We start from the raw sequence: 19,053 nt of genomic DNA, 5'->3' as shown, positions 1-19,053 counted from the left end.
TTACAATACTCGGATTTTCTAGGTCAACACAAAGAAACGCAGAATTGTGAGGTGTAAGGAAAATTAAGCATTTGTATTATTACAGGTAAAACCAAAAATGTTACTTTCGGCCAACATGCAAAGCACATTGTGAAATGGAAAACGTACATCGCACAATTTCTTGAACACACCATGATGAAACATGCAAATATTACCATGTTGTGGGAATACTGTTCTTCTGTAGGGACATGGCTCATGCTCTTGGTAGGAAAACATATTGAGCTGCATACTAGGCAAACATGGAGGAAAAGTTGTAAAGACTACAGAACTTCATACTGCGGTGGAGGCTCTACCTCCAACTGGACAACGATCCTAAATATCCAGTAAGAGCAACAATGGAACGATTCAGATCTAAGCATATCTGTATGTTAGAATGACCCAGACAATTCATTTTTATAGATTAAATCTTTTGAATCTGTCTGAGGATGAAGTATAGGCAAAAAGTTCAGTGTATAGATGTGTAAAATTAGTAGACATATGTCAAATGATTTGCTGTTGTCACTGCAACAACTGGTGGATGTGTTAGGCTGACTCATGAATACCATACTTTGCAAAGAAAGATAAAAATCTATTTGCCTTCTTTCCACTTCATAATTAAGTTTGTCTGTAACCGATGTAATGACTAAAGTTTACCCATATTAAAAAATATAGTTAATATAAAGAAAAGTTTGTTATATCTCAGTGCAGTGAGATATAATAAACATTGCAATGCAATGAGATAACTTCTTGTAGGCAGCAGCAGAAATAAAAATAGGAAAATAGAGCATAATGAAACATAATGTGACTTAAACAAGAGAAAGCAAACAGACATAATTTGTCTATTATAAAAGCACAAATAAGACCAAAATGCATGTGTGCACGATGAAGCAATATGAGTAATTTGCAAATGGTGAACATAATTATGTTGTACAAATATATACTGTGTGGGACTAAGTATTCTTTGCTGCTTACATTTTATTGGAACCTTAGGGGACACAAAAACAGTCATTTTTAAGATATAAAGCTTTTAATACACAACCTTGATGTGTAAAAATGTGAATTGGTAAGGACAATATTCTATGGCAGATTACGTCAGCCATTTAGAAGTGCAACACACTCATATCCAACTGCGAGTCAATATTTTTTGCATGTTTAAACGTAATTGTTGCCTTAGTTGATCATTTATTTTTTTCTGAGAGGGGAAGGTAGTCTCAATTTAAAGTATAAATCAGGGGTGCCCAAAGTCTGTCCTGGAGAGCCGGCATCCTGCAAGTTTCAGTTCTCTCCCTGGTGGTAGTAACAACCTTATCAGCATGTCAATGTTCTTCTTAGGCCTTCTAACGAGTCATCATTGGATCCAGATGTGTTAAACCAGGGAGAAAACTACAACATGCAGGATGTTGGCCCTCGAGGATCGACTTTGGGCACCCCTGGTATAAATATTTTCATCTTTTTCTACTGTCTTCCAAACAATGGGCAATGTCATAGCAACGTTTAATTGGATTTGACGACTTTTCCATTAGTTTTGGTAATACCGCCCCCTACAGGTTGAAAGAAAGATTACCAGGAGGTACAGCTCTAAGGTTAATGTGCCTTTCTTCACAAAGTGATTAAAAAAAAGGTCATATAAACAGAAATTTTGAACAGAAATTTATTCAAACATCCCGGTAACTTAACATCCAAAAATTACCACAGGTATAGTGACCTATCACTACCAGTGCATAAGGTTTGGAGAAATACCAACATTCCACCACACATCAGTATTAAAACAAGGTGACTAGAAAAGATGCAAAAACCAAAACGCAACTGCATATCTAAGATATTTTAGTAAACCATTCAGGTGTTTTTTAAATTATCTGTTCGATCCAATTAACACAAATAGAAAATATAAGGAATAAAAAACACTGGTAAAGCATGTCGGTAAATCAACAACAAATTTAAACCCCTTAAAATATAAAAGTAAGGTTTTTCAGCTGATCTGCTATCATTATGACTCTGCAACAAACCATTGATAATCCACAGGAAGGTTGTGTCTCAGTGGTGTGTGTGAATAAACAAAAAATAAATAAATCTCAGAAAACCAAACCAATTTAATCTAGTGCAACACGTTTACTCTGGAGTCAAAATCAAAATGAAACTAGAAATATGGGTGCTTACTGTTTATTTTGTAAACAATCCAATTAGCCAGCACAAGATTGATTCAAATTACAATTTTAACCCAATAATAATGAAAGTATTTTGTTTGGGGAAAAAAACAACTTTTTAAACAAATTTACAACAGTGTTGCATAAAACTAAAAAGAACACAAGGCTATGGGATAAATATGCCATTACACTTTAAAACAGAAAAAGGCAGGACTAGATAAACCACTAAACACAAATTGGAGAAGCTTGTGGAGTTAAAATTGTTGGCTTTACCACCTTCAGACACAAAACGCACAATTCAAATAAAACAGCACAACTCCTTAATTTAATCTTGGTGATAAATCAAGGCATTAATTAGCTGACAGAACATGTAGTTAATTGAAATTAAACTGCTTTACCAATTAATTCTTTCATAGGTATTTGGTTACTTAAGTGTGATGAGTGTACAAATCAAAGTTTTGTGCAGGAGAGTTAAATTAGTATGAATGATGGTCTTTATCTGGCATCATCCTCTCAAATGACTTATTTAAAATGAAAAGCGGACAATAACCAAAACAATTTTCTTTAGCTCACCTAATATAATAAATGAATCTATTTATTCTTTTAGTAAACAGATTTATTTATTAACAAATAGATTTATTTGGTAAAATAAAATCTTTGTGGAGAGCGACCTTTGCGTCAAGTGTGATTCCAGAGATGAAGATTGGAGAAATATCCATAAATCCCAAGATTGAGTACATTTTGTTTTCTACAAACTGCACTTTGAAAAATGCAGCAGATGGGGAAGGGTAAAAGACGGACACTACAAAAACACAAATAAAACAAGAACATAACTCAAGGTCTGTTGTAACCACAGGCCAGCTTGACCTGTTTTTAATAACCACATCTTCTAGCCCCTCCTGTCATCTTACTTAACCCCTCAACACAATTTTTGCCACAAGAGTTATTTGCATAAAGTTTTTAAGAACCACAGTGCTAATCAAGAAGGAAATATCAGAATGTTTGATATGAGCAAACCTTCACATCAGCACTGCTGTTCTTACTCACTCTATGCTATGCACACCTGCTCAGATATAAACAAAAAGTGATGAACCAGGTCCTGCAGCCCAAACGCTGTTACGATCCAACTCGTGTCATGGTGGTCTTCTTGTCCGAGAAGAAACTTCTAAGCAGGACCACCTGGCTGATGCTGACCACAAGCAGGATAATGGCCTCTCCGATAGACCAGAAGGCAACACGGGTGTTCAGGTCCTCCGCCCGACTGCGCCCCTGGGCCTCTCGGAGGCGGAAGTGCGTCTGGTAGTCTATGACAGACTTCAGTGCCTCATGGATAGACACGCAGGCTGATTCCATCTGGTACAAGTGAAAGAATTGAAGACAAATTGATTTAGGAGTTTTAGTTGGAACGGAAATATTTTTCAATATTCAAAATAAGCTGAAAATGAAACAGGGAAGAACTTAAACTCTGGCATAGCTGCTTCTGGGGGTTTGCACCTCTGACAACAAAAACACATTGTAGTAACATTCGGACGCAAATAATTTAGGAAATCCAACCCAAATAATGTGAAGAGGCTGAACAGTGATCGCAAGATTTTTGTTTCCCTCTTTTAGGTTTTCAAGTTCACTGCTGAAGAAGAACTCAGCAGTTACTTTAATATATTTATTTCATTTTAATAATGTGGTTATATGGATATCATAATCATTAACTTTATTTATAAAACACTTTAACACCAGCCACAGCTGAAACAATGCTGAACATGAGTGATCAATAAGATATAGAAAACATAAAGTGAAAAAGCTAAGCACACAAAGAATTTAAAACAATAAATTCAAAATATAATAAGGACAAAAAACATTCTGACTGTTGTCATCATTCTTGTGATGACAACAGTCTATTCTTTTAAACAGGCTTCTACCAGACTAACTTTAATGTCAACATGGTGGTTTTGAATTGTCAATGTACTGAAGTGTTATTGTTTGTCAGTGTTATCCACATTGCTACAATCTGTGCTACACATCAGCAAACCTAACACTCACCTGAGTGAGAGCAGTGACTCTGTTCTCATTGGGGAAGAGAGGAGGATCATCACCGACTTGGAAATCAAAGTAAACGGTCTTGTGTGTGAAAGTGGAGAACTCGTTGCTGAAGCAGAACTTGAAAGTGCCATTCTTGGCAGCTGTAAAGGTAAAACTATCATACTGCTTTTTCATCTCCTTGTAAAGTGTAGTGCCGTCTGGGTCCTCTAGGCGGCAGTCTACGTCATAGTGACCACCAGTTACAACCTGGGAGAACAAAGAGAAGAACAATTATTTTTATTTACACAAAAACAACATTCTAGTGCAGAATAGTGATTTGATTAGGTATTGTGTTTGACAGATTAACACCAAGGACTCACTAATGACTGTCCATAACAAATCTGTTAGATTTGTAGAAACTTTAATGTTTTTTTTACATATTCAGCACAATAATAAATCATATACTGACTTCATCAAGACCCAAAGCAATTCTATGACAGAATAGGAATGTTATCTGCATTCAATAATCCATCACATTGATTAAAGGCAATACTTTGTCAATCCAGAGCATGCCAATTCTGAAAATATTCTGAGACAGAAGTCCTTGTCCTAACTTCGTGGCAGATCTTAGTAATCCTATTAAGAAAGTTAATTTCAACCATCTGAATCTGGAATCAAACGTTTTTTCTCTTGTCTCATACATATAGGTGAGAGTTTAAATAGAAACTCGTGAACTGAGACCTTTGCTTTTTGGCTCTGCTGTTGCTGCAGCTTCTTCTTTTTTTTAAAAAAAAAAACATGACAGATGAAACTACTGGCCATCTTACTGCAGACTAGGCCCCAATCTATTCATCTCCCACTTCCTCCGATCATCACACACAAACCACACACTAAGATTCTTAAAACTTTCCACTAGTAGCCCTGAGAGATACACTACCTTTTCCAGTTGAGAAATTTATAATCTCATAATTTACTTAAGTTTTTTGGAATGAGTTTGTCTAATTTTTTTCTTGCCAACTCTTAGGTTTAAATTTGTGTTTCTTGGTAGGTATCGTTTTGGGGGTTTTCTTACTTTTAGAAGATTTAGCACATTTATATGGTGCTTCCATGTTTATCAATGTGCATTGTCACATTACGATCAAGTAAAAATGCTAAATAACAAATTAACCATGCTTAGCTTCGTCCAGGAAGTGGCCATTGGCTTAGTTGTAGCTGTCAACAAATTCATCTATTCTTTATCAATTATATACTTTGCCATGTCTTTCTGTATTTAAACTCATTTCCCTCATGGATAAAGCCATTAAAGGGGCTGATACTGCCACCAACTATGTGTTTTCGTCCCATGTATTGCATACAGGCTCAGAGCTCATCTGTTTAGCTGTGTTTTTACTCCTAGGAGAGACAACAAAACCACACAGTCATGGGAATTTTCTATGCATTTAGTTAATTCAACTAAATACTATTATTAAATACTAATAAAAACCTTACAGGGGAAATCAATTACAAAGCCGCTACATGACAAACGCTATCATAACTATGAATACCTGAAACTCCAGCGTGCACTTGGTGCCGGTGATGATGTCCTCGTAGAAACACTGTTTGGCGTTGTCAGGCAGCTCGAAGGTTAGCTCGGAGCCCATTACCCACCCACAGAGCAGCTGGGCCCATAGCACCTGCAGCAGCAACCGAAGCGACCTGAACATCCTGGACACCGACAGCCAACAGCTATAACCTAAACACCAAAGAAACAACCAAATGTAAACATAATGTCGAAACGAAACTGTAAAAACGGTGGGAGATACAGGACTTCAACGGTGATTAAAACAGATCCGGACGTTGATATAAGCGGTAAGCGCTTAGCTTAAAGCTAACTAGCCACCTTTCTGAGCTACTTGATGTAGAAGCACAAAGCAACTTCTAATTTTTACGGACTTTATGTTGTTGACTTTCTCGTAGTTTTATACATACAAATGTATAACAAGTCAAGACAAACTTAATAACGGCATGTTTTTAATTCAGTATTTGGTCTCAGTCTGAATTACCGACTCACCTAAAGTCTTCACCCGGATGTAACTAAAGCTACGAAGACGTATTACAAACGTGAGAGGAGATTGGCTGTCATTGATGAAACGCCCGCCTGTCTGTCGCTCTCATTGGTCAAAATTGTTAAAAGGGCCGCGTCATTAATGTCACGTGGGCCACTTCTTCCGACAGGCGAGCGGAACGCATCTTCTTTCTCAATATATTCCAACGTGGCTCTTAATGAGATGGCAGTTGTTACACCATTTCCTTCAGTTGTTTTTAAAAAGTTTCAGTTATTTTAAGATACCCATAAAACTTTACATTTAGTTGTGTACACACAAACCTCAGTAGTTTGTTTATTTAAGTGTAATCTTGATTTTCTGCTCGTTTCAATACTATGTTCCTTCAATTAAGTGATACGCTAATAGGAGACTATTATTTACCATTTACATATGTTAAATAAAGCATGAGAGTTAATAAATATCTAAGTTGACCACATATCTTTTTTTGCATGGTGTCCTTACTGTACAGTCTCTTATTCTTATCGTTCAGATTTTAGATTTACCTTAGTTTGAATTGTGATTCTTTTATATACCTTTAACTTGCTGCTGGTGCACCTGAATTTTCCCGCTGTGGGACAAAAAGGGATCTTTCAATTCTATTCCGTTCAATACTCCAGACTCCAGCAAAAACTAACACATTTAATGATCTGTGAACGCAGCAAAAATATAAGCATGAATAACACTGTTATGCAGAAACAATTTTTGTGAAGAGCTAAAAAAAAAGTCTTAAGCAAATTTGTTGTTTTTATAGTGTTTTATCATTAAAATATATTATTTTCTAATGAATTACAAATTGTATCAATGTTTGTCCTGCATCATAATAAAACTAATGTAAATCATCTGGTTATAGTTGCCAGCATTTATATTTCTTCATGGAGTCTAGAAGTCTAAAAGAGAAAACTTGAAGTATTCTTACCATGCTCCCTGTCTAATAATCCTTGAGGTGGCTAATTTGTTTTTGTCTTCTGGCATTTTAGTGCATAAATATGTTAAAAACTAAAAATAATAATTACCAAAAGTAAGTTATGCATCCTTTTGCATCTAATGCACATTTACACAATTATTCTTTTTTATCATTTATTTTTCTTTAATCAACCCATCAGGCTCTCCCATGGGTCACTGTGTTCAGACAGTCAGATAGGCTGAATTTTTGAGTGCACAATTAAAATATGAGTAAACAGTCTTCCACCGAAGATGTGGAAAACTGAGGTTGAAATAAAACAAATGTGAGAAAGTACTTGACGTTTGAAGACAGCTTAATACCGTACTGTATGTAAATTATTTAATTAGAAAAGTGGAAACAGATATTTAAATACAGAATAATAATGGTGCATTTCAGAGAAAATGATTAACACGTCGTAGTGCAATAAATACGACTTAAATATATATTACAATGTTGTAAGCTACAAATGAATTAAAAAGTGATATAATGATATAATATAACCTAATCACAACCCAACAACCCTGCATGATTCATGCCAAATTAGTCTCGCTGTCAGCATTGACAAGGTTGACCTTAAAACCAAGTCTCGCGATATCTAGCACGAGATTACAGTGAGGGGAGGGCTGCATGGAGAACTGAAAAGACAAAACAAAGCCCCCACATTTCAACTAACAGGCGCTGGTCGCTTTTTTATTTTATTATTATTTTTTTATTCATCAAAAACAGGTTTCACTTGTTTCTTGTACTCTCTTCAATTGAACAGCAATATTAAGTAGGTTTTGCATGATGCCAAGTAGCACGTCTTTGTTGGAGGCCGATGAGGGAGAGTCCGAGGTCCCACCACCGCTCGTGCACGCTTTCGCCGGTATGGGCCTCGACGAGCACCACGGCAGCCAGAGCCAGGCTCCTGAGCGACCAGATGAGAGTGTTTCCTTTCACCATCAGCTCCCTGCGGTATCCCATTTCAGCATCCTCGGTACGGTCCTTGACTTGAAGCCTCTCCCGCTGCATCGGCCGCCCTCGGGGGATGAAGCGAACAAAACGGCAGAGGACGAAGAGCTCGAAGGGATAGCGGCCACTTCTTCGGGCGCGTTGCTAGCAAAGGCCCACCGTAATCAGCACCTCCCATCAGCGCAGAGCGGCACCGTGATGGAGCCGCCGCACGTCGAGACGGTATTGTTGTACAACGGAGACGAGCGGGATGATAGCGGCGTTGGCGGCGGCAGCGCGCTACCCCCGGCGGCCAGCATGGTGATGCTCCCACCCGGTGTGTACGGCGAGCCGGGCTTCGAGGCCGAGCATTCGCTTTTGAGCCGGAGAAAGAGCGTCAACACGACCGAATGTGTGGCTGTACCGAGCTCCGAGCACGTCGCTGAGATTGTGGGGAGGCAGGGTAAGGGTTTTCCCGTCGATTGGTTTGTTTATGAGCCAACAATACACTCCTTATGGTATCTCTTCAAAACTTTGTCGGGGGGGGGGGGGGATTTTACGTGAAATAAAATGTATAAAGTTTTAAAAGAAGTTAACTGATTTATTGTTCTGCACCTTTAGCTACAACGATTTTTGAAGTTGGCATCCGGTTCGGAGCCGCCGACACTCTTCTTAAATAAAGGAATATTTCACTGCATTTAATGACTGGTAGATCATTGTTGGGCCTCTCTAGGTCAAATTGTGAAATCTGTAGAATAGCCGAACTTGAACTAAAGTTAATTTTATTTTTACGCGGGATTTGCCATTCGGGAACCACGAAGTTTAAAAACTCAAAACAACATTTTAGCTTTTTGGGCTGCTGTATTAAACATGTTGCAGCTTCAAATATGCAGAATTTGAGACACAAAATCCTGTTTCTCGTGAAACATTTTTTCAAGAATTAAGACCGGAAAGTGCAAAGAATAAAGCACCAAAACATTAAATATTTTTTATGATATAAAAATTCACAAGCTGTTTGTTTCTAGTCTGCTAGGTCAAAACCCATCCTATAAAATGCTGTTTTTAAGTTAGACCTGTGTCATGGTTAGAGACACCAAAGACATCTAAATGTAAGGATTTGCATATATTTTACTATAAAATACGTTGAGTGTGTTATCCATTTCAGAATTTGAGTACTTCTAACCTTTGAGCTAATGTGGAAAGGTTAATTTCTGAAATTCAGTGGAATTACCCTTTAACCAAGTTGGAAGCCTCAAACCACACGCTGACTTCAATGTTGTTTGTCTACTGCGGTTGGCGTTAGCTCAAGCTAACTTAGCTAACACTGCTAACTGGGTCAACACCACCCTGACCCAACATCCTTTAAAAAAGTTTACATATCAACTTCTTCTTTAAACCAACTGTCTCCAACCTTCAATTCTTTTGAATTACTTAATATTCTGAATGCTTTTGTGGGCTTTTTGAACTGTAAGAACATCCTCGCCTGAATATTGTCGTGCTTCTACCCGGCTTCGCTTTGTCTGGGAGCAGAAAAGAAAGAACAGAGCTGGTCACCATTGCTGTGCCACATCAGCTGTTGAAGATTTAGCGTGCTCTTTGCTCGTTATTAAGTTTTTACGTCTCACAATTGTAACCCAAGATATGTGTTTAATATTAAAAAAATGTCATTTTCCTCTATAAAGGGCTTTACATAATCTTCATATAGATTAAACTGGTCGTCTGAGTGTTATGTAGTGTTTTAGATCAGGTGGGGGAGGGTGCTTGGTGTTGACAACAACAGGAAATGGCTCTGGTAATAATGTTGGACTCTCAACCACTGCTAAAAGGAATATTTAATTCATAAGCCCAGTTACTTGGATGTGGAAATAATGACTGGAAAGGAGACTGGACCCCGCTAAAATAAAGCTCAGCTGGAGGAAATTTACCATTCAGAAACCTTGTACTTGTGGCCCTAAAACTCTTATGCAGCCTGGAAAAGTAGAGGATTTCATCCGAGTGTTCTCCAGGTCTGAACAAGTATGGAAAACATAAAATAGAGGGTTGTAAAATGTTTATATTAAGAGACCTTATTCCTTTTATGCTATTGTCTCTTTTATTTCCTTGCTTTGTTCTTTCCTTATTCCTGTTTTATTTACTTCTTTCATGTCTGTCTTTTCTTATTCCTCTCATCCTTCCCCTTGTTTTGTCCTCAGTTTTTTCCTTCAGTATGTCTTCTTTTACATTCCTTTCTTTTGTCCTTCTTTTTCTCCTTGCCTTTCCTGTATTGTTTCCTAACCTTTTGGTTCTTTCCTATTTTGCTTTCTTTGTTTCCCCCTTTTTTTTCTTCCCTTCCTTCCTTACTAACAACCTACACAATAACATCCCACCCTGTATAGATGTTCAGTTCCTTTTTTAGCCCTTTTAAAGCCAAAATTTCCAATCTTTTTGTCTTTTAGATAAGAAACATAAACAGACATCAGTTTGTTTGTGACCATTGACTGGTTTTGTTGACTATAAAATGTCAAACAGAGACTAATACTGCTAGTTTTGATGGTTGATATAAAATCTAGAGGTCTAAGCTGGAAAAGATATTGAAAAAATTCCCAGAATTCTCCCCACTGCGTGCAAGAATGTATGACTAAAACTGTCCGTGGATCTTTACATCAATATAAGTTTACAAGCTGTATCAGAGTTTTTTTTTTGTCCTTGTGGTGTTCCTCCAGGTTGTAAAATCAAGGCACTTCGAGCCAAAACAAACACCTACATAAAGACGCCAGTGAGGGGAGAGCAACCCGTCTTCGTCGTGACGGGGCGCAAAGAAGATGTAGCCATGGCTAAGAGAGAGATCCTGTCTGCAGCCGAGCACTTTTCCCTGATCCGAGCCTCCCGGAACAAGACAGGCCCTCTGTCTGCTGTGACTGGCTTAGGGGCCCCTGCTCTACCTGGGCAGACAACCATTCAGGTCAGCTTGCATTCACCTATTGATGCCATTGTTCTCTTCCACTGTCTTTTTTAAAAGCTGGTTCCATTAGAAAGGTGGTAATGTTTCTGTGTTTTCTTTTTTTTTTTTTTTTTGCCCCATCAGGTGCGCGTTCCATATCGCGTCGTTGGTCTGGTTGTAGGCCCCAAAGGTGAGCTGCTCCCATAAATGTTTCTGTGCTCCATTTACTTGAGATTGTGTTGTAAAAAGAATCAAAGTATAACCAACTGCATCTGTTCTGTTACTTTTTCGCTTGAGTATTAGAAAAACAAGCAATTTTTTTTTTTTCAAATAAAAGCTTATCTCACTTCCCTTTCTTTCTGAAAATAACCTGTTTATATGTGCTAGGAAACAGCATGAGATAATCAGTTTATGCAGCTAGTTTCCAAGTATTAGAAAACTCATTGACCTGCAAGCTCATAGCTATCCTTCCTTTGAAGTTCTTTGATTTCTTCAATTGTCTTTCACTTCCCTGAACATCCTTATCCTCAAAATCTCTTGAGTTTATTTCTGAAATTACTCTATAAACCAGTGTTTCCCAATCTTGGTCCTCAAGGCACACTTCCCTGCATGTTCTAGGTGTTTTCTTACTTCAGCCCAGCTGATTTAAATTGATGGCAGATTAACAGGTTTTTTTCTGAACTTTAGTCAGCAGTATCAGGTGTATTAAAGCAGAGAAACATCTAAAACATGCAGGGTAGTTTGCCTTGAGGACCAGGATTGGGAATCTCTGCTTTAAACTATTCTCAGTAAACTAAATATACGAGATAAGAACAGTAAAAAGTCCAAAAGTTGCTTATTTTTTTCTAACTTGGGGAATACACAGAAGTGTTCTGGCTATATTTCAAGACATCTGTTCATTTGCCTTTATTTAGTGTTGCCCTTTTAAAAGCCTTCTGTCCTCAGACTGGATTTTAGTGTTTTGCACTTCAGCCAGGTGAGTCATCAGAGCAGCTTACAGTTAAAAGCTGTAATTATTTCACAGCTGGGTTTCTTTAAAGCCAGGGGTTGTTATAATCATCACCGCCATCTGAAGGAGAGTAATTACTGAATGTAGAGGGCTTTTTGCAGAATTTTGGTGTTACTTTGCTTGTGGTTTTCCCAGCTTCTCCAGCTGCATTTTATGACAGCTCTGTTTTTCATCCAGACGTCTGCACATCATTAATGCTTTACACTTTTTGTCCTACTAGGCAGATTGTGTTCTTTCGGTAATTTAAAAAAATTATTTGGTACATTAATTTGACCTTTTTAGTTTTAAATCACTTTTGGCTTTTAATTAGTTTTACTTTTTGTTATGCTATATGCATTATGTTTTATCTGTTTTGTTGTATCATCTGTGTTTTTACATCTTTGTAGCATCCTTGGCAGATTCTGACCTGTAAAAGGTGCAACATAAATAAAGTTTACTTACTTTTAACTTTTTTTTTTTTTAATTAATCTTAATTTTGGTTTATCCATTTGCATTCAGTAGCAAATGGATAAACCAAACTTTCTTCCTCCAGCTTGAAAAACCTCATTAAAATGAAAATCTAGTTAGAAAAATGCTAATTCCCCTCTGCAGTGGTGTTGGAGGGGAATAAGCAGACTGGTTTGAGATGAGGAAAAAGGAACAGATGCTCAAATGGCCACACATTACAATCAAAGTATGTGTGAGACCATAGCGACACATTGAACCTTTTTAGTCTTCTCAGGGAACAGTTTGCACAGCTTCACCAAAATGATGAATTGGAAAAACGTTTCCTGCAATAACGTGGTAGAGTGAGAACTTGGTGTAACCGTGACGGTACCGATCCACCCTGTCTTGGAAACGGTTCTGGCTGGTGGTGGTTACTGAATTAGACATTTCTAACCCCAAAGACTCTAAGAATATTGAGTTTTTCCCTTATGCTTTTGAGTTGGGGGTGGCTTCATGGAGTCAAACTTCTACCATCAATTTTTATTTTAATCTGTCCTCCAGGAGCGACCATCAAGCGCATTCAGCAGCAGACGCATACCTACATCGTGACTCCAAGTCGGGACAAAGAGCCGGTGTTTGAGGTCACGGGAATGCCAGAGAACGTCGACCGGGCGAGGGAGGAAATCGAGGCGCACATCGCCCTGCGCACCGGCAGCTGCGGGGGCGTCGAGGCTCCTGGCGTGGATAACAGCGATTTCCAATTCAACGGGACCGACGTCAGCTTCGAGACCTCCCTGAACCCCGTTGGTGTGGGGGAGGCCGGGTGGCTCCACGCAGGCGCGTCGTCGCCAAGCGGTGGAACCCTGTTGCCGGTCAGCATCAGTGGTTCTCAACGGGTCAATAGCAATATCAGCAGCACCGTCAGGATGTCTTCCACCTACCGCAACGACAGCTCCAGCTCTCTGGGCAGCGGGTCCAGCTCGGCTGATTCTTTCTACGGCGGCGGGAACGGGAACCGGATGGCCGACTTCAGCCCAACCTTCCCCTTCAACGCCAACGCCAACAACAACAACAACAACAGTACAAGCAGCAGCAGCAGCACAAGTTTCTGGTTTGGCGACAGCCTTCTCAGTGTGGGGTCTGAAGAGCTCTTCAGTCTGGGAGGCGGAGGGTCCTCCTCAGGGTTTGAGCCCTTAACCATTTCCACTGCCCATACCTCGCAGTCCGCTGCACCACCGCACATCTGGAGCCCCTTCGTGGACCAGCCGTCACTTCAGGCCTTCGATTCCCTGCAGTCCCAGGTAAATTATTCTGAAGACACCTCGCCAGTCTTCAACCCCAGTCTTCAAACCTGCCAATAACGATTATTTTACTAATCAATTGTTCTATTGATTATTCAGACAATTAGTCAGATAAAAAATTTGGCACCTTCTGCTGACTTTTCATTTAATCCTGTAAGTCTTTTGTGTTCATTTATAGAAATGGATTAAACAACAATACAAATAAACAGATAATTCAATTTCTTTTTTAAACAGCCAAATAAACATTTTACTGTCAAAAATGCAACAACATAGCATTCCTCTGTTGTATGCTTCATCATTTGATTAATGTACCTTTTACATTAACCCAGTGGTAACAAAATATTTTCTGGTCCCCCCTATGGTTTACAATAAAATCCCCCCAAAAAGAAAAAAAAAAATCAACTGGGCAGACACATCGTTCAACCAGACATGAACCTATACACATATTTTGTTTTCAAACTCCACTGAAGTTTATTTCATACTTCAGGTTGCAACAAAACACACTACAAGCCATCTTCACAGTGAAACACTTTTGTGTAAATGTTTTTTTGTTTTTTTTTTTCATTCATCCATACTGCTTCCCGCGACCCCCCCTCCAATAGCACTGCACCCCACACTTTGGGTTTGGGAACAACTGCTTAAACCGATTAATTGGATAGCAATACATTATATATAACTTAATTTTACCAGCTAAAGCTAAAACTGCAACTTGAGAAGTTCTGGTTTTGAACATATGGTGATTTTTATTTTTTATTTTTTACTAACTGAAGTCTACATACTCCAGTTTGTGATTGATTACTAAATTAGTTGATTATTTCAATAATCGATTAATCAGATTAATCGTTTCAGCTCTATGAGTTTCATAGCCGTGCTTCTGTTGATCTCTGCAGACCAGCCAACCTGGCACCCCACGCCTCTCTCCAACCTTTTCTGGGACCGAGGCCTTGGAGCACCCTCAGGCCCAGCGTGTTCACCGAAGGCCTTTCGGGTCGGCCGGGACCCTCGATGCCCACAGGATCCCCTCCTACAGCTCGGCCTTCTCCTCCTCCAGCGAAAGCACCACCTCCTCTTCGCCCCCCGACTCCTCCTTCTCCTACCGGCCTGCGCTCAGCTCGTCCGGGAGGGTGCAGGAGATATGCATCCAGTGCATGGAGAACCAGGTGATCGCTGCCTTGGTTCCCTGCGGCCATAACCTGTTCTGTCTCGATTGTGCCACACAAATCTGCCAGGGCCCAGAGGCCGTGTGCCCTGTGTGCCTGTCCCCGGCCACGCAGGCCATTCAACTGCGCAATATGTGATTAGTTAGAATCCATTTTTTTCCCCTTGATGGCTGATTCAGGGGTCAGCCTCCCCCTGACACGTCTGGCTCATAGCTTAATGTATGGGACTTTAAAAGCAAGACCCCAAATCAGCGTCTAGGTAATTCCCCGCTCCAGCTTTCTCCAGGCTGGTGTTAATTTGACAAAGGTGCAGAGAGTCGGTGAAGTGGGATAGGAAGGGTGTGTGTTTAGGGCATGGGTTAGGGTGCTGAGCCCATTCTTGTGCCTGCTATTGTGAAGTCTTCTTGATTGAATAACGGGAGGGTTAGAACCTCTATGTAGCATTGGGAGGGTTGAAAAAAATTTTTTCTTTCTCATCCTAATTGTTTTTTCTTCCTATTTTATTTTTTTACTTCAAAGTATATTAGAAAAATGTTTGCCTTTAGGGCCAACGCTTTATTTTTTCATTTTTGCCATTTCGGACATTTTATCCCAGACGAAACTTTGAAAGAAGCAAGCATGTTTACTCACAGTAAGACTTCATATCAGCTGGCGGTGTAATTACTTAGTGAGTTCAGCAGGAAGGGAGGCATCAAGGCAAGTTTCTCACGTTTCCGGCTCCTTTTAAAATTGTACGGTTTACGTCCAAATTGTAAATCAATTTTTTTCATAGGTATGAAAACACTCCAAAGGAGGGTTTTTAAAACCAAGTGGGTCAGACCTATAACTGGAAAGTTTTTACACTCCATAAGCAATCATATTTTTGTTCCTTGGACCGCGAGGATGCTGTGCTTCTTCAGCATCGGCGCTTTGCTTTCCCGTTACACTTCAACCAGTTTACGGTAAACTCGTGCCTAATTCCCAAGCGTAAAGGAAGGAGACGAGTGGTTTCAGCTGACACGGTGTTGCTCTGTTTTCAAACAAACTTGTGGCCTTTTTTTTATTTGGAAAGCCTATAATTACCATCACAACACTATCTCCAAAATAAAATCCCAATCTCCCGCTCAAAAAAAAAAAAAAACACAAGCTGACAGGTGGAAGTATCTCGATGAAACAAAGTTGAAAAAAGTTGATTATTTTTATACTTTTTCTTTCCTCTTGTCATAGTTTTTGTTTACATCTTCACATGGGGAAACCGTGCGCTGGTTTTCACCTAGAAGGCTAGGCACGTCTTTTGTAACATTCCTCCTCTCTGGTATCGTCGTTTAGTTTTTTTTTATTTAGATGCGGCTCGTCATTCTTAAAAAAGTATCACTTGGGATCAAAACTGGCAGATTTTTACCAGCTGTAACCTTGAACAAATCCCAGTGAAGTACAAACTGGCTGCTTTTGTTGTACAAGTTTTTATTTCCTATTTTTAAAGCCATCTCGAGAATCTTCTCTTTAACTTGAATGTTGATTTTTTGTATTTATTTTATTCTTTTTCAACGTGGACCGCTCCATCCCGCACCTGTCCGCTTTATTCCACTGAGATGTGAAATGGAGATGAAGGCCACCCACTGCTTTTTCTTTTTGCACCTCATCTGCCCGGCCTATGCAAAAATCATCTCAGTATTTGAACCAGTCCAGAAGAAGCAGGCAGATACAACTCTATAAAAACAGTGTAAGCACAGAGCTCCGATACAGTCGCCATACAAAAGCGTTTGTAACTATGGAAACTTCTCACATTTTGTCACATAACTATAACTATAATAACTTAAATTTAGTTTATTGAAATTTTTGTATTTGTGAAAGACCAACATAAAGTAGCATACAATTGTGAAGATCATAGTTTATACAAAGCGTAGTATTTGCATTCAGCCCTCTACAGTCAACACTTAGAAGACTTTGCAGCTGAAAAGTGACTGAAATTTGCAACAAAAATAAAGCTCATTCAATTACCAACCATTATTCCAGATTCCCAGTTGGATTCTGTGCCTTTCTAACACATGAAGATGTATTTTATAATAAAATCCCAACCATTCCATTGTGGATGTTTCGTGTTATTGTCCTGCTGGAAGGTGAACCTGTGCTGCAGTTTCAATATTCATCAGCGGCTAACAGTTTTTTTTCCCTGTTTTTTAGCTTCATGTATTTCAGATTAAATTCTATGTCCCCATTGAAGAAAAAGCAGAACCACATCATGATGCTGCCATTACCATAGTTCATGGTTGTGTCGAGGGTTTTTTCCCACCTGTCGTATGTGGGCCATAAACTTTAATCTTGCTCATGTTTGACCGGCTCACCTTGTTCCACCTGCTTGCTGCTTCCTGTCTGGTCTGCCTCGAACTGAGCTTCTGTTTTATGGTTTTTTACTTTTTCTTAAAGTCCGTCTGCCGTGTCCCCTGGTTTCCAGCAAGATTAAGATTTAATTGCAATTCATTTGCTGATTAATTGCCTGTTGGTGATCAAACTGGTTTTTATTTAGGGGTATCTGACTGAATGGGACCGAATGCAAATTCCTTCCACTTTACAATTCTGTACGACTTTGTTGGTTTTTCCCTGAGAAGCTGTCAGACGAGTCAGGGTTTAATGCGACAAAATGTGAAAGCTTTTAAGACTTACTAACACTCAAAAGTGTGTTTTCTGTTGGATTTCAATCGGGGCTAATCTTCATTTACCTCTCTGAACATAAAGATTTTCTAGTTGTTTTTTTTTTTTCTCTTACAATTTTGTGCACTACACAGCACATACTTGACACACTATTGAGCAGTTAGGACAAACACCTCATCTCACTTCTTCCATGCATGGATTTACTTCTTGTTTCTCAGAACGGTACATACATGTGGAGACCTTCTCAAGTATTAGCTTTAAACACCGGTGTCTATAGATTCCTGTAGGACTGAATCGGTTCAGACATTTTGAAGGCGGAGCAGGAGGAGCAGCTGGAACGATTTCACTACATTAGGTCAATCCTGTTGCTTGCTTTTTGTTTTTGTGGACGTTGGACTGCAGTCCCTCCAGCATTCCAGCTGTGATCAGTATTTCGGACCCATCACGTGGTTTCAACCTAAACTCCTCTGTATCCTCTCCTTCGCGGGCGGGTGAACTTTTGTTAGGAAACGGAACCAAACAAGACCCAAAAGTGCAAAAAGAAAAGAAACAAAATCCCACCTCACCTGCATACGTCTTCTCTTTTATCCGTCCCAGTTATTTTAATTCTCATCTCTTCAAAGGATTGATCTTTTTATTATTATTATTTTTCTTTCCGCCTGAGGGAATGCAATACACGACCGGCCCTCGGATTGTTGACATGAACCTATTGATGTTTTTTTTCTTTTTTTTTTTTGTTTCTTTTTGTGTATGTATTATATAAAAAAATTACTGTTAATGACTGAGAAATATACAGAACTTATTTTTATTTTGTTACATTTCGTATATACATAAATATATCTATATCAAAATGTTTACAATAATATTTTAAATTTGTTTCTATTTTTACTTTTTTGGAGTGATTTTAAGCGAATGAAGAGCTGGAAATCCAGATGATGTTGCAGAGGAGAGCGTCTCAGTGCTATCTGCTTGTAGTCTAGTTAGTAGTTTACAGTATTGATGATGATTAATAGTATTGATAGCTGCCGTTAAACCTAGTTGAAAGTGGAATGTGCATCACGAGCATGTCTTCATCATTTACCGCCATTGTAGATCTTCACTGCAACTGTAAAAAGGCCAAGGATTCAAGCTGCCTGTCATGTCTGTACACCACCAAAATTAAGAACGGTATACTATTAAGATGTATCTTCGATTATCTATCTCTAATGCATATTGTTCAAAGCTGTACCAATGGTTCAAAGTATTTGCTAATTTTACTACACTTTTGTTATGTATATGTGTAGGAGGAGTCTTAAGGCATATAAATTCTTCAAATTAAGTCAGGAGTTTAAAGCAGACTATATTTTATAATGGCCTTTTAAGTTATTGCGGCCAAAGCACTGATATTATATATTTGCTGTAAAGAGAATTTTAAGAGTTTTATTTTTCTGATATTAAAGTTACGTAATAAAGACGGTTTCATTTTAAGCCA

The 19,053-nt window shown here is 38.9% G+C and overlaps 2 protein-coding genes across 2 annotated transcripts; one reads left to right on the top strand and one right to left on the bottom strand.

Moving 5' to 3' along the window:
- Positions 1-1,655: 1,655 nt before the first annotated feature.
- LOC102232851 (transmembrane emp24 domain-containing protein 7-like) lies at positions 1,656-6,258 on the bottom strand. The gene is made up of 4 exons (XM_005794878.2): positions 6,229-6,258; positions 5,723-5,910; positions 4,200-4,445; positions 1,656-3,515 (listed from the first exon to the last, which is right to left on the bottom strand). Exons 2-4 carry the CDS (start codon positions 5,879-5,881, stop codon positions 3,279-3,281), a joined length of 642 nt encoding a protein of 213 aa, XP_005794935.1. The 5' UTR covers positions 5,882-5,910; positions 6,229-6,258; the 3' UTR covers positions 1,656-3,278.
- A 1,328-nt stretch (positions 6,259-7,586) lies between these two features.
- LOC102225675 (RNA-binding protein MEX3B-like) lies at positions 7,587-19,053 on the top strand. The gene is made up of 5 exons (XM_023343863.1): positions 7,587-8,598; positions 10,838-11,076; positions 11,200-11,245; positions 13,052-13,791; positions 14,682-19,053. Exons 1-5 carry the CDS (start codon positions 7,989-7,991, stop codon positions 15,087-15,089), a joined length of 2,043 nt encoding a protein of 680 aa, XP_023199631.1. The 5' UTR covers positions 7,587-7,988; the 3' UTR covers positions 15,090-19,053.

This window comes from Xiphophorus maculatus, chromosome 12 (genome assembly GCF_002775205.1).
Source record: "Xiphophorus maculatus strain JP 163 A chromosome 12, X_maculatus-5.0-male, whole genome shotgun sequence".
Classification (NCBI taxonomy): Eukaryota; Metazoa; Chordata; class Actinopteri; order Cyprinodontiformes; family Poeciliidae; genus Xiphophorus; species Xiphophorus maculatus.
This window is presented reverse-complemented; position numbering and strand designations above follow the sequence as displayed.

Excerpts from the sequence above, each read along its gene's own strand:
- LOC102232851 (XM_005794878.2), bottom strand. The coding sequence starts at position 5,881 with ATGTTCAGGTCGCTTCGGTTGCTGCTGCAGGTGCTATGGGCCCAGCTG. Across the intron at positions 4,446-5,722 it reads AGTGCACGCTGGAGTTTCAG|GTTGTAACTGGTGGTCACTA; the intron begins GTATTCATAGTT and ends TTGTTCTCCCAG. Across the intron at positions 3,516-4,199 it reads GAGTCACTGCTCTCACTCAG|ATGGAATCAGCCTGCGTGTC; the intron begins GTGAGTGTTAGG and ends CACTTGTACCAG.
- LOC102225675 (XM_023343863.1), top strand. The coding sequence starts at position 7,989 with ATGATGCCAAGTAGCACGTCTTTGTTGGAGGCCGATGAGGGAGAGTCC. Across the intron at positions 8,599-10,837 it reads TGAGATTGTGGGGAGGCAGG|GTTGTAAAATCAAGGCACTT; the intron begins GTAAGGGTTTTC and ends GTGTTCCTCCAG. Across the intron at positions 11,077-11,199 it reads CTGGGCAGACAACCATTCAG|GTGCGCGTTCCATATCGCGT; the intron begins GTCAGCTTGCAT and ends TTGCCCCATCAG.